At 45.8% G+C, this 15,032-nt stretch overlaps 1 protein-coding gene across 2 annotated transcripts in view; it reads left to right on the top strand.

Annotated features, from left to right (window-relative positions):
* The window catches only part of ERCC5 (ERCC excision repair 5, endonuclease), a 57,366-nt gene that overhangs the window by 2,896 nt on the left and 39,438 nt on the right, over positions 1 to 15,032 (top strand). For both annotated transcript variants that reach the window (XM_073664226.1, XM_073664225.1), the window contains exon 2: positions 6,179 to 6,300. In XM_073664226.1, coding sequence (XP_073520327.1) covers positions 6,213 to 6,300 — 88 coding nt within the window. In that variant the 5' untranslated portion in view covers positions 6,179 to 6,212. The remainder of the gene's footprint in view (positions 1 to 6,178; positions 6,301 to 15,032) is intronic.

The raw sequence follows: 15,032 nt of genomic DNA, 5'->3' as shown, positions 1-15,032 counted from the left end.
CTTCACATGTCCCCCCCTTACTCCCCATACTGTCTTCACATGTCCCCCCTCGCTCCCCACGCTGTGTCTTCACATGTCCCCCCTCGCTCCCCACGCTGTGTCTTCACATGTCCCCCCTCGCTCCCCACGCTGTGTCTTCACATGTCCCCCCTCGCTCCCCACGCTGTGTCTTCACATGTCCCCCCTCGCTCCCCACGCTGTGTCTTCACATGTCCCCCCTCGCTCCCCACGCTGTGTCTTCACATGTCCCCCCTCGCTCCCCACGCTGTGTCTTCACATGTCCCCCCTCGCTCCCCACGCTGTGTCTTCACATGTCCCCCCTCGCTCCCCACGCTGTGTCTTTGCACGGCCCCCCTCGCTCCCCACGCTGTGTCTTTGCACGGCCCCCTACGCTGTGTCTTTGCACGGCCCCCCACGCTGTGTCTTTGCACGGCCCCCCACGCTGTGTCTTTGCACGGCCCCCCACGCTGTGTCTTTGCACGGCCCCCCACGCTGTGTCTTTGCACGGCCCCCCCCCAACTCCGTGTAATGTCAATACCCCACCAACAATAAATCTTTAGCTCCAGGGGAGTGCTGACTTCGCCCTGACCCGGAAGTGCCAGCGGTGAAGGCACTAATTGTACTCGCGTTTGAAAGGTTGCTTGATCCATTTCTCCTATTTGAAACAACAGATCCATTTTTTTTGCTTACTAGAGGTGAAAAATAAACCTTCAACATATACTACTTGACACGTGAACCTTCAAGTAATCGTTTGAAACTGATCCAGTAAGCGAAAAATGGATATGTTTCAAATGGGAGATCAACAGCTAATTAACAGATCCAGCTGAAATCAGTTTTTTAAAAACAGACAAAAGTTGTCTTCACAACTTTTTTGCCAATGGATTGCTGCTGAATTGTAAAGGTTTTTTTTAAATGTGCGTGTTCCAAATGTACGATGTGCCAGTATACATTGCAAACTCAAAAAATTGATGCAGCCAATGATATTAAAAGATTTATTAATTGCAATACAAATTATGTTGTGTATTGCATATTTTGCAAAGAATGTAAAATAAAATACATTGGCTGCACAATACGTAAATGAAAGAAAAGGATGGCAGAACATGTCACCAACATCAAAAATAAAAACTCATCCTATTCAGGAGCATGCAAGCATTTTGTAGAGAGACAGAATGAAAAATTGCTTAATTCCCCTTTATATGGGCTAGAAAAAGTGGATATTCCTTTTAGAGGAGGGGATTGGAGGAAAAAACTCCTCCTAAGATAATTATTTTGTTTCATTAAACTTGACACAAAATACCCCAACGGCATGAACCATAGGAATGATACTCTTTACCTATACTGAATCTTAGGGATTTGAATGCAGGTTTTTTTTTTTTCTTTCTGGTTTTCCTTGTGATTATGCTAATTATTCTCAAATGTGATCAATAAACACATATGTTGACAATCAATCAACTGTTGGTTACCATTTGTTTTTATACAATGTATCATAAGGAATCTGTATCTCATTGAATAAGGGCTTTTTGCCAGAAACGCGTTGAGATGTATTCCCAACCGATATGATCTCTTAAATTATTTTGTAATAAATTGAGGACTCACCAAAATTATTTTGTTAGACAAAAGTTGTCTTCACAACTCTTTCGCCAATGGATTGCTGCTGAATCCATTATAACCGATGATTACAGGACATGAGAATATTGCCTTAGCGAACATTGTTTTAGGTGAACTACAAAAGTTAGGTACCGTCCCGATTGGGGTACACATTGTCAAAGTGGGATGGCTTTTACGTTTTCTTTGGTCAAAACAATGTTAAGTATCCTATTACTATTTACTTACTAGAGGGTATTTGCTCATTTTGTTTTTATATTAGGCTATGTTTATTAAGAGATATGCCTAATAAATTATACCAATCTTGCTCCAGATAGTTTTATTTTAAAGAGGACCTTTCACCAAATTTTTCATGGACACATAATGTAGTAGTGACTACGTAGCAGAATCTTATGTTTTTCTTTGTTTTATATATTTCACCTCTCCATTGTGGAGATATTGGCAATCAAGAGTCTGGCCCCTAATGAGTTAAATTTTGTTAGATCAAATGTGATGACACATTCACTTTATCTAAGCTATTAATATTGGCATACAGGTTATAGACAGCTTAAAAAAAAGTCCTACCTGTATGTCTCTTATCAGATGCCTTGTTGCTAATAAATTATCTTTTATCTGTTTTATATAAGTGACCTCTTCCAGGCTCTGGGGAGGATGTTGCTCAGAAGCTACAGTAAATCTGCCTCCGCACTTCATCTCCATATATTTCGCCTCCCATCAGCGTCACTCTGTTCCGGTGACTTCTGTTGCCTGGGAGGAAATCTCACATTGTGCGCCTTACTGTTCTCCTTTTTTCCCCCGCAGTCTTCCGTCCTTCTGTAGGCTCTTTTCAGCAGTCTATAACCAATGTGCCCATATTAATAGTCTAGATAGGCCAAATGTGGTGACAGTTTCCCTTTAAGTCCAAGTGGGTGTTATCACACAGTTGTCCCTGGGGGTGCATACTTTTTCCTCTGTATAAAGCTGACCAATCATAAAGAGGCAGCAACACTCAGAGGAAAGAAGAACATGCTCCACCATAGCTCAGAGCAGGTTTCTCAGTGTGTGAAATGCAATGATACAGACCTAATCTTCTGGTCTTACCTCCCTCATCAGTCAGTGTATGGGGAGATGCAGTGCAGCGGAGTTTAGCTGTGTCACATAATAAACCCTTTTATCAGCTCTCCTCTTGTAGTACTATCCCATCTGCTGTACTGCCCCTCCCCAATACTACCTGTCCAGAGCTGAGAGCTGAAAGTGTCAGTATCATACTTGTGTCTATTGTGCTCATGGCAACTTGTAATCACTCTGCAGTGAGATTAGAACTGTCATTACATCTCACACAGGAGTAACCTGCTTGTTCTGGCCACTCGTTCGTGAGATGTAATGACACCCTGCTCAGATTTCGGTGCAAAATGATTACTAGTTGCTGTGAGTACAATAGACGTATGATACAGACACATTGAGCTCTCGGCACTGGACAGACAGTGTGGGGCAGTACAGCGGAGGTGACAGTTAAGAGTGGTAGAGCTGATAGAAGGGATTGTAATGTGACACAGCTAAACTCTGCCCCCCCCCCGCCCCACGCTGACTCATGCAGGAGGTTAGGCTAGGAGATCAGGACTTTCTGTCATAATATATATCTCACACACTGGAAAAATCTGCTCTAAACTATGGTAGGGGGTGGTCTTCTTTCCTTGTTTATCTAAGGTCCGCATCATACAAGGGGAAGAAGTACACACAATCCCAGTGAAAACTATCTGATAACTTTTTTGTTAAATCCAAATGGGTGATGGGTGTTAACTTATTAGGGGCCAAATACTTTTATTGCAGAGATATTAGCAATCAAAGAGGCACAATTTAAAAAAATAATATTTTTTTTTGCTCTGCTCTTACATTGTGTCCAGTTCAAAATGAAAAAGTTGGTGAAAGGTCTTTTTTGAGGGAACCTGTCAGGAGATTCATGCTGGCTGAACCACTTTATTGTATTCGTGCATATTTTCACTCTGAAATACTGGAGCATTTAGAGAAAAGAGAGACAACCAGCAGACACATAGCCCCCCTAAAAAATAACTTTTATTAATAATCTCTAAAAAGGACCTAAAAGTCCATAGACAAACAACAATAATACTCTAAATGATAGGACATATAGAATCAGGTAATACACCGACCGGGAGGGAATACAGATTCAAGCTGTCCCTGTTATGTCCCTAAATCCTGTCCCTACCTGACAGCGGAGGTTGGCACCCTAATTTGTACTTCGTGGCGCCCCCGCTCAACGTCTGTATCCCTAATGTCCCTACAAGGACCCTTGTCTTAAATTAAACAAAACCACAATAGTGAGAAAGGGTAGAAAAAGTGAACGTATAAATACAGAAGCCGATAATAGGTCAATGATTATAGATGGCCAAATTCATTTGGTCGGGTAAACATAAATGCTCTAGGGTAGAGGAGCACAGTGCTTGTTTCTCCATAGCCAAAACAAATCAAATAGCAGCCAGAGCAATCAAATATGGACACATGCTACACTTTGATAGTCCAGCTATATACCTCAAAAGGGGGCTCAGAAAGCAAAATCCCACCCAGGTAGATGTCTCCCCATACATCAAATGGGATTTAAGTATTGGTATTTGAAAAAGCATAATATCTATATCAAAGTATCAGGTCCAGACTCTGTCTGTCATAGATGTACATAATAGTAGACAGAAAGAAGGACACTTATCATTATTAGTCCCTATACCTTTTCAAAGAGAGACACTCATCATTATTAGTCCCTATTCCTTTTCAAAAGACCAGAAAATGGCAATCAGAATATACATTTTCATTAGTAAAAAAAAACAATAACACTAAAACCTTAATGGTCCCCAATTCCAGCAGTCAGAAAGTAGATATCATTAGTAAGTAAAAAAATGACACTTATCCTTAGTAGTCCCAACGCGTTTCCCCTTAGTTTCCACCAGGGTTCATCAGGGGATCTGGGGAAGATCTCAATCCCTCACCCCAGATTGCCAGACATGCAGCATTGTCTGGCAATCTGGGGTGAGGGATTGAGGTCTTCCCCAGATCCCCTGATGAACCCTGGTGGAAACTAGGGGGAAACGCGTTGGGACTACTAAGGATAAGTGTCATTTTTTTACTTACTAATGATATCTACTTTCTGACTGCTGGAATTGGGGACCATTAAGGTTTTAGTGTTATTGTTTGTTTTTTTTTACTAATGAAAATGTTTATTCTGATTGCCATTTTCTGGTCTTTTGAAAAGGAATAGGGACTAATAATGATGAGTGTCTCTCTTTGAAAAGGTATAGGGACTAATAATGATAAGTGTCCTTCTTTCTGTCTACTATTATGTACATCTATGACAGACAGAGTCTGGACCTGATACTTTGATATAGATATTATGCTTTTTCAAATACCAATACTTAAATCCCATTTGATGTATGGGGAGACATCTACCTGGGTGGGATTTTGCTTTCTGAGCCCCCTTTTGAGGTATATAGCTGGACTATCAAAGTGTAGCATGTGTCCATATTTGATTGCTCTGGCTGCTATTTGATTTGTTTTGGCTATGGAGAAACAAGCACTGTGCTCCTCTACCCTAGAGCATTTATGTTTACCCGACCAAATGAATTTGGCCATCTATAATCATTGACCTATTATCGGCTTCTGTATTTATACGTTCACTTTTTCTACCCTTTCTCACTATTGTGGTTTTGTTTAATTTAAGACAAGGGTCCTTGTAGGGACATTAGGGATACCGACGTTGAGCGGGGGCGCCACGAAGTACAAATTAGGGTGCCAACCTCCGCTGTCAGGTAGGGACAGGATTTAGGGACATAACAGGGACAGCTTGAATCTGTATTCCCTCCCGGTCGGTGTATTACCTGATTCTATATGTCCTATCATTTAGAGTATTATTGTTGTTTGTCTATGGACTTTTAGGTCCTTTTTAGAGATTATTAATAAAAGTTATTTTTTAGGGGGGCTATGTGTCTGCTGGTTGTCTCTATTTATTAGGCCCCTCATGTGATATTTTGTTTAGGTGTTTAAATAGCATTTAGAGAAAACCCAACTTGAGACCTTGCGTCTGGCATGACTAGTCCGATGTGGTCCCCAGTGGCTTTTTTCCCCCACCCTGCTTCCCTAGACTAAGAGATCTCTCCCTATATTCACACAGATATTTGGCTAACATTACTCTCCTGACAGGGGGTTGTGTTGCTGCACATTTTTTGCAATTTTTTTTTTTTTTTGCACAAAAGGATAACTTTCATGCCAAAATTCAGGTACAGAAGAAGCCTTGATAAATCCCCCCACGCATTGTGTGTGAACTGCCACATAACACCTAGTTGGTGACATTTTGTGTTTAGATAACACCATGGTGCACACAGGATTAGATGTGTACAAAGTCTGTATAATCCTATATAATGACTATATATGGGTACTAGCGCCAGTAACTCGCTGCCAGGATGCTCAAACTTCTGATCCCTGGAGTGCTGGGCCTGCACCAGGAGATATGAAGCATATAGATGTCCAGTAATATTTCTATAGAATACAGCAGTGAATTGCAACCTCTTTTAATCTATTGCTTTATTTGTAGATGAATCTATAAGGACCCCACATATAATGTCAGCATGGGAGTTCAAGGACTTTGGAAACTTCTTGAATGTTCTGGAAGACCAACAAATCCAGAGACTCTGGAGGGAAAAATCCTAGCAGTTGGTATCCTTGTAATATATCGAAATGAAGTGCAAGTCTGATACATACCTTATATACTTGAGTATAAGCCGAGGCACCTAATTTTACACAAAAAACTGGGGAAACTTATTGACTCAAGTATAAGCCTAGGGTGGGAAATGCAGCAGCTACTAGTAAATTTCCCCATCCTGGTAAGTATTGCCCCCTCGTCCCCCATTCTTGGTATGCACGGCACCCTCGTCCCCGCACACATTAAAAAAAATAAACACTTCTACTCGCTTTCCTCCTGCCTTCAGCATCTCACCTCTGCATCTGAGCAGCGCATGACGGCACTGTCATGTGCCCTCAGATGCCGAGGTGAGCTGCGGGGATATTCCCTCCTCTCCACGCCGGGACTATGGTAGTGGTAGTGGTAGTGAAGAGGAGTGAATATCCCTGTTCTTTAATAGCGTGCGCACAGTGTCAGCAGCGCCGCAGCTACTGCTGCAGCGCTGCTGACACTGTGCGCACGCTATTAAAGAAATGAATATTCACCCTTCTCCACTCCCATGGGCACGGAGATGGGTAAATAATTTTTCTTTAGCAGTGGGCACACGTGGTAGCTGCAGCAGCAGCTACTGCCTGTGCCCTTTCCTCTGCCGCCGCAACCCCCCCCCCACCACCACCACCACCGGAATGTATATACCAGAGTATAAGCAGAGGGGAGCTTTTTCAGCCTAAAAAATAGGCTGAATAAGTCAGCTTATACTCGAGTATATAAGGTAGCTCTCCTCCACCAATAACTTCACGAGCCGAGTTACTAGTTATTATTGTATACAGATATTGCATCGTTATAGTATATATTGTCATTCATTTTAATCATGTAGTCAATGATGAGACTCTTAATTTAGTTACAAAGGAACAAATGTGTAGGAAAGAAAAATTAACCAAAAAGACCCAGTATTTCTTGTATTTTAAGGGAAACTGTCCTTCCGTCTCCATAATACAATTTTGTAGAATTATTATGCTTGCCTAGTCAGTCCCTGAATGGATTCACTTTTGGCAACAGTTCCAAATGGTCAGGTAATACGATATATTGTATTTCTCTACCCCACATGACCCCCCCCCCCACCATGCACGCTCTGTTTTGCTGAGTGTGCATGTGCTTTCAGAGGGAGCTCCCCACTAGAGCTGTGGCTTATTTTTCCTAATAACTAAAGGATCATGTGTTGAACTTGAACAGCCCAATCCTTCTTTACTATGACATCATTGGTGAGGGGAGAGTCTAGATGTCCGTATACATATAGGATATACAGTACAGACCAAAAGTTTGGACACACCTTCTCATTTAAAGTTTTTTCTGTATCTTCAGGACTATGAAAATTGTACATTCACACTGAAGGCATCAAAACTATGAATTAACACATGTGGAATTATATACTTAACAAGAAAGTGTGAAACAACTGAAAATATGTCTTATATTCTAGGCTCTTCAAAGTAGCCACCTTTTGCTTTGATGACTGCTTTGCACACTCTTGGCATTCTCTTGATGAGCTTCAAGCGGTAGTCACCGGAAATGGTCTTCCATCAATCTTGAAGGAGTTCCCAGAGATGCTTAGCACTTGTTGGCCCTTTTGCCTTCACTCTGCGGTCCAGCTCACCCCAAACCATCTCGATTGGGTTCAGGTCTGGTGACTGTGGAGGCCAGGTCATCTGGCGTAACACCCCATCACTCTCCTTCTTGGTCAAATAGCCCTTACACAGCCTGGAGGTGTGTTTGGGGTCATTGGCCTGTTGAAAAATAAATGATGGTCCAACTAAACGCAAACCAGATGGAATAGCATGCATCTGCAAGATGCTGTGGTAGCCATGCTGGTTCAGTATGCCTTCAATTTTGAATAAATCCCCAACAGTGTCACCAGCAAAGCACCCCCACACCATCACACCTCCTCCTCCATGCTTCACGGTGGGAACCAGGCATGTAGGGTCCATCCGTTCACCTTTTCTGCGTCGCACAAAGACACAGTGGTTGGAACCAAAGATCTCAAATTTGGACTCATCAGACCAAAGCACAGATTTCCACTGGTCTAATGTCCATTCCTTGTGTTCTTTAGCCCAAACATGTCTCTTCTGCTTGTTGCCTGTCCTTAGCAGTGGTTTCCTAGCAGCTATTTTACCATGAAGGCCTGCTGCACAAAGTCTCCTCTTAACAGTTGTTGAAGAGATGTGTCAGCTGCTAGAACTCTGTGTGGCATTGACCTGGTCTCTAATCTGAGCTGCTGTTAACCTGCGATTTCTGAGGCTGGTGACTCTGATAAACTTATCCTCAGAAGCAGAGCCAGTTTCTTTGTAGCGCTTGATGGTTTTTGCAACTGCACTTGGGGACACTTTCAAAGTTTTCCCAATTTTTCAGACTGACTGACCTTCATTTCTTAAAGTAATGATGGCCACTCGTTTTTCTTTACTTAGCTGCTTTTTTTTCCCCTCCCCCATGACAGCACACCTTGAGAGAGGATCCGCCCCACCAAGGACAGGAAACCGTCTGAAATAAAAGGGCGGCACCTCTCCCTCGCTTCAGTTGGTTTCCTGTCCTTGATGGGGAACCTGTCTGGAAGAAAGAAGACTTACCTGGGGCTGTCCCGGTGTGGAAGAGCGGGCACTGGCCTGTGCACCGGGTTCAGTATCCCAGAAGCGCCGTCCGCAGCTTCCCCTGGGGTCTCTGCGCCGAGCAGGGCGCACGCGGTGAGGCAGGCTCTGTCCTCCCAGAGACCCCGGCGCCGTCCTGCCCCTGCAGTGTGGAACGCTTCCGGGTGTGACGCGCCTGACGTCACGGCGCAGGGCACGCTGGGAGCGGCGCACTGGGTGACGTCAGGAGGCGGCGCCGATCCAAGATGGCGGCGCCCATCGGAGCGTCCCAGGCCGGTTTTTTTTCAACGGAGCTCCGGCCTGAGGAAGGGGGAGGGCCCACAGACCGGAGGAGGCTGGATGGCCCTATATTTAAGGGGGGGGGGAGCTATCCTGGAAGCGTGGTGTGCTTCTGAGACATGGCTGATCCAGATAGCCAGGAGCAGCAGCTTACCCCCCCACCTCAGCAACAGAAAAAGCAGAGGGATGCATCGTATACAGACAGCCGCTCGAGTAATCGTAGTGGCAGCCGCAGGAGTAAAGCTTCGTGTGCCTCGGGACCATCCAGAATGGAATCATCGGTTCCGCAACAGCCTCCGAATCCGGTACCCGTTTGTGACCTCCGGGGGTGAGTGAGCTTCGTGAATGTCTCTGGTTAGTAACGGGAAGTCTCTTATGTGCTTCCTTTTTTTAAGAGCCTAAGAAGAGTAGTGCCAAGCAAACGCATAGAATATGTGCCCTTTGCCAAGCTTCTCTCTCAGAGTGGCAGAAACCACTTTGCCAGGGCTGTGTGACCAAAACCATAGCTGAGAATTCCTGGGATTTTGCTGCAAATTTAAAGTCCATAGTACATGCAGAAGTTCAGGGGTCCCTGAAAGGGTTCCTTAGAGGGAAGAAAAGACCCCGTAGAGAGGTTTCCTCCGTCTCGGATTCCTCCCAGTCCGAGTAGCAGTGGGATTCATCGTCCTCTTCCTCATCGGGGGGCGGTAGACCCTGCTTCCCCATTGAGAATACAGACAGACTGGTTAGGGCAGTAAGATCAACCATGGGTCTGGAGGAAGAGAGAGCATCTAAATCCCGGGAGGACATCATGTTTGCGGGCTTGGGAGAGAAGAAGAGACGCTCATTTCCGGTTAACAGTAAAATTCAGGGCCTCATTGACCGGGAGTGGAGGAGACCTGAGAGATCAGGGGCTTTACCCTCCTTCTCCAAAAGAAGGTATCCCTTCGAAGAGAAGGATGCTTAACCTTGGGATAAGATCCCCAAGGTGGACGGGACTGTGGCAAGGTCATCGAAAAGATCTTCCCTGCCCTTGGAGGACTCTGGCGTCCTAAAGGATGCACTGGATAAAAGAGCTGACCCCTTCCTGCGCCACACGTGGGAGGCGGCGGCAGGCGGCCTAAAACCAGCGGTGGCTAGCACCTGTGTGGCGAGGTCCTTGATGGTGTGGCTCCAACAGCTGGAAGACCAGCTTAAAGATAAAAAGGTCTCCAGACAGGCAATACTTGCAGAGCTACCTCTAATACAAACAGCATCGGCCTTCCTGGCCGACTCTTCAGCTGACTCGGTCAGACTGTCAGCTAGGGCAGCGGGACTATCCAACGCAGCCAGGCGGGCCTTGTGGCTCAAAGGTTGCCCAGGCGACCTACCTTCGAAACAGAAACTGTGCTCCCTCCCGTGTGACGGTAGACTCCTGTTTGGCCAAAAGTTAGAAGACCTGTTAGAAAAAGCAGGCGATAAAAGCAAAGGGTTCCCGGGATTTTCAGGGGAACCAAGAAGATTTAGTTTTCGGAGGAGAAAATTTAACCGGGGTCGTCCTCCGGGAGACAAAAAGAGATGGGAAGCCAAGTCCAAAAAAGAATCGGGCTACATGTTTGGAGGACCATCCTCGAGTTCGAAGAGATCCTCCCAATGACGCCAGGCTGGAAGTGGGTGGAAGGCTTTCGCACTTTTTTCCAGCTTGGGACGCGATAACAACAAACCCCTGGATTCTGAAAATTATCAGTGGGGGCCTGAAGATCCGGTTCAGCCAGACCCCTTGGCGGACCTTTGTGGTTACCCCCCTACGAAAGGTCCAGGAAGAACAATTAGCCCTGGAAACAGAAGCATTAGAGTTAGTAGGAAAGCAGGTCCTTCTCGAAGTACCAGCAACACAGAGAGGGAGGGGGTTCTATTCCCCACTATTCATGATAAAAAAAACAAACGGGTCCTTAAGGACCATCATCAACCTCAGGAGTCTGAACCAAGTAGTAGAAAACCAGACTTTCAAGATGGAGTCAGTAAGCTCGGCAGTGAAGCTCTTACATCGCAACTGCTTTATGGCTGTAATAGACTTGAAGGACGCATATTATCACATCCCAATCCATCCGGAGTATCAGAAGTATCTGAGAGTAGCCCTGTTTATTCAGGGGAAGCTGAGGCATTTTCAGTTTGCTGCCCTACCCTTTGGCCTCTCCATTGCCCCGAGAATATTTACGAAACTAATAGCAGAAGTGACAGCCTTCCTACGGATCAAGAATGTAGTGATCGTGCCATATTTAGACTACTTCTTGATAATCGGGAAAACATTAGCCCACTGCTCCAGTAAGCTCCTAGTGGTCACGGAAGTGTTGCATCAGCTGGGGTGGTTAGTAAATTTCCAAAAATCAAGACTAACCCCCTCCAGGACTCAGACCTTTTTGGGTCTAATCCTAGACTCTCGCCGCCAAACCTGCTTCCTCCCAGAGGACAAAATCTGCAGGTTGATTGCATTAGTCTCGAAGGCCATTCAAGCTCCGGAGATGTCTCAGAGAGGCAATGTCCCTCCTGGGTTCTATGACGGCCTGTCTCCCAGCAGTTATGTGGGCCCAGGAGCATATGAGGCGGCTTCAGTGGGAGGTCCTGTCAGCACAGAGGTCCTGCAACGGGCATTTAGAAGGCAGGCTCTCTCTCTCCCCAGAAGTAGTAGATTCCCTTTCGTGGTGGACAGTCAGGGGAAATCTGACCGCAGGCGTTCAATGGTCCAGACCAGTAGATCGGGTAATTACGACCAACGCAAGCCGTTCCGGATGGGGGGGTCATCTGGCAGAACTCTCAATACAGGGTCACTGGGCTTACCACGAGAGGGGAGCATCCTCAAACTTAAAGGAGCTTTGGGCAGTAGAAAGATCCCTCAGGGGCTTCCTCCCTCACATCCAAAATCACCATGTACAGGTCAGGTCCGACAACTGGACAGCAGTAGCCTATGTGAATCACCAGGGAGGGACAAGGTCACGCCCTCTGATGGTGGTGGCAGACAGGATCCTTGGTCTAGCAGAGCGAAACCTCCTATCCCTCAGCGCCCTTCACATAAAGGGGGTAGAAAACGTGAAAGCAGATTTTCTAAGCCGCCATACCCTAAGACAGGGGGAGTGGGGGTTGAACCGGGAGGTCTTCCATCAGATTGTCCAATTATGGGGGCAGCCAGACATAGACCTGTTCGCCACAAGGGCAAACAGAAAGGTGCAGAGATTTTGCTCCCTAAATCCGGCAGAAAATCCCCATGCTGTAGATGCCCTCCAGATTCCTTGGGGGTTCAGGAAGGCCTATGCCTTTCCGCCGTTAGTGATGATTCCAGTAGTGGTGAGGAAGATCGGGGAGGAAGGCGCCAGGGTGATTTTGATAGCCCCTTTTTGGCCCAAGAGGCCTTGGTTCTCTCTGCTTCGACTAATGTCGGTGTCAGATCCCTGGATTCTACCAGAGAGGCCGGACCTTCTCATGCAGGGACCAGTATTCCATGCCCAGGCCAGGGGGTTCCATCTTTCGGCATGGAATTTGAGAGGTCGCTATTGAGTAGCAAGGGGTTTTCACCAGGCTTAGTTTCTACTTTATTGGGGAGTAGAAAACTAATTACAACCAAGATTTATAGCAGAGTTTGGGGTAAATTCCTAGAGTTTATAGATATCCCGCTATCAAGCAAACCTCCGATCAGGGGGATCCTGGAATTTCTGCAAAAGGGGCGGGACCTGGGTCTAGCTACAGGGACCCTTAAGGTTCAAGTTTCAGCTTTGGGAGCACTCTACAATTGTAATCTGGCTGGGAATAGGTGGATCTCGAGGTTTATCAAGTCCTGTGCCAGAGCAGGACCGGTTAGGTCCATGGGTGTTCCTCCTTGGGACCTGAATTTAGTCTTGAACGCTCTTACTAGTGAACCATTCGAACCCCTACACAAGGTTTCTCCAAAAATTCTCACCCTTAAGACCATCCTCCTAGTGGCCTTAACGTCATCCCGTCGGGTGGGTGATCTGCAGGCCCTCTCGGTTAATCCTCCTTACACACAAATCTTTGAGGATAGGGTCACCTTGCGGCCAGATCCAGCGTACCTTCCCAAGGTGGTATCTAGATTTCACCGTAGTCAGGAGATTGTGCTACCCTCGTTCTGCAGCAATCCCAAGAACCCAGGGGAAGTCAGGTTCCATAGCCTAGATGTTAGGAGGTCCCTGCTACAGTACATTCACATGACTAGTCTGTGGAGGAAAGACTGTTCTCTGTTCCTGGCCTTTCAAGGGTGTAGGAAAGGTCACGGGGTGTCCAAGGGTACCATCTCTAGGTGGCTCAGGGAGGCCATTTGCTTAGCCTATACGTCCACAGGGGTTCCAGCCCCGGACAATGTGAGGGCTCATTCCACCAGAGCCGTTGCAACCTCCTGGGCAGAGAGAGCAGACGTCTCGATCGAGCAGATATGTAGGGCTGCTACTTGGTCTACACCATCCACCTTCTTTAAGCACTATCGGTTGGCTCTGTCCTCTTCTGATCTCACCTTTGGGAGAAGGGTACTTCAGGCGGTGGTCCCTCCCTAGGGTGCTCATAAATTCTCCAAAATTCTCTCAAGGTGTTCTGTCATGGGGGAGGGGAAAACACCAAGGTTACTTACCGGTAGCCGGTTTTTCCTGAGCCCATGACAGCACCCGTAGTTTCCCCCCCTTATTTTTTCTATGTTTCTCACACCCTGGTGTGCACTGTTTGGGGTGGTGTGTCTATGTATATTGTGATGTTTGTTATGTGCCTAACCTGTTTAGGGAGGTCCTCTCAATGCTCTGTAAACAACTGAAGCGAGGGAGAGGTGCCGCCCTTTTATTTCAGACGGTTTCCTGTCCTTGGTGGGGCGTATCCTCTCTCAAGGTGTGCTGTCATGGGCTCAGGAAAAACCGGCTACCGGTAAGTAACCTTGGTGTTTTCTTACCATAATACAAATTCTAACAGTCTATTCAGTAGGACTATCAGCTGTGTATCCACCAGACTTCTGCACAACACAACTGATGGTCCCAACCCCATTTATAAGGCAAGAAATCCCACTTATTAAACCTGACAGGGCACACCTGTGAAGTGAAAACCATTTCCGGTGACTACCTCTTGAAGCTCATCAAGAGAATGCCAAGAGTGTGCAAAGCAGTCATCAAAGCAAAAGGTGGCTACTTTGAAGAACCAAGAATATAACACATATTTTCAGTTGTTTCACACTTTTTTGTTAAGTATATAATTCCACATGTGTTAATTCATAGTTTTGATGCCTTCAGTGTGAATGTACAATTTTCATAGTCATGAAAATACAGAAAAATCTTTAAATGAGAAGGTGTCCAAACTTTTGGTCTGTACTGTATATATATATTATACAAAATACAGTTGGATAGCCCCGATGCCGGGGAGTTTAGAGGGTTTATTAGTTCTATAAGGCTCTCCCATAACCTGTGAAATTAAAACTGGAAAGACAAAAAGAGCAATAGTCTTATCCGGTAAATATAAGGTAAAAGCAGAGTATGCTCACCTGGTGAGATTGTGACAGTCACAACCCCTATAGAAAGCTTGTAAAAGACTGCTGCTGCACCACCAGGTATATAGGATGCAAATGCTGGAAGTTGGGGTGGATGTAGAGATTCAATATATGATAGGAAGCCAAAAGAAGTGTGGATGCGGCTTTATTAGTCAACGTGTTTCGGGTAATCCAACCTCATCATCAATGAACATTGTTCTTTGTTCTGGTGAAGAGGTTGGATTACCTCGAAATGCGTTGACTAATAAAACCGCATCTACACTTCTTATGGTTTCTTATCATATATTGAAGCTCTGGCAGCGCGGCTTTACACCCACCCCAACTTCCGGGATTTATAACCTACCTTAAGGCCTATTCACAGTCT

The sequence above is a fragment of the Phyllobates terribilis genome, unplaced genomic scaffold (genome assembly GCF_046119375.1).
Source record: "Phyllobates terribilis strain yellow unplaced genomic scaffold, ASM4611937v1 Scaffold_2__4_contigs__length_985480577, whole genome shotgun sequence".
Lineage (NCBI taxonomy): Eukaryota > Metazoa > Chordata > Amphibia > Anura > Dendrobatidae > Phyllobates > Phyllobates terribilis.
Note: the sequence above shows the minus strand (reverse complement) of the source record. Positions and strands in the feature narration are given on the sequence as shown.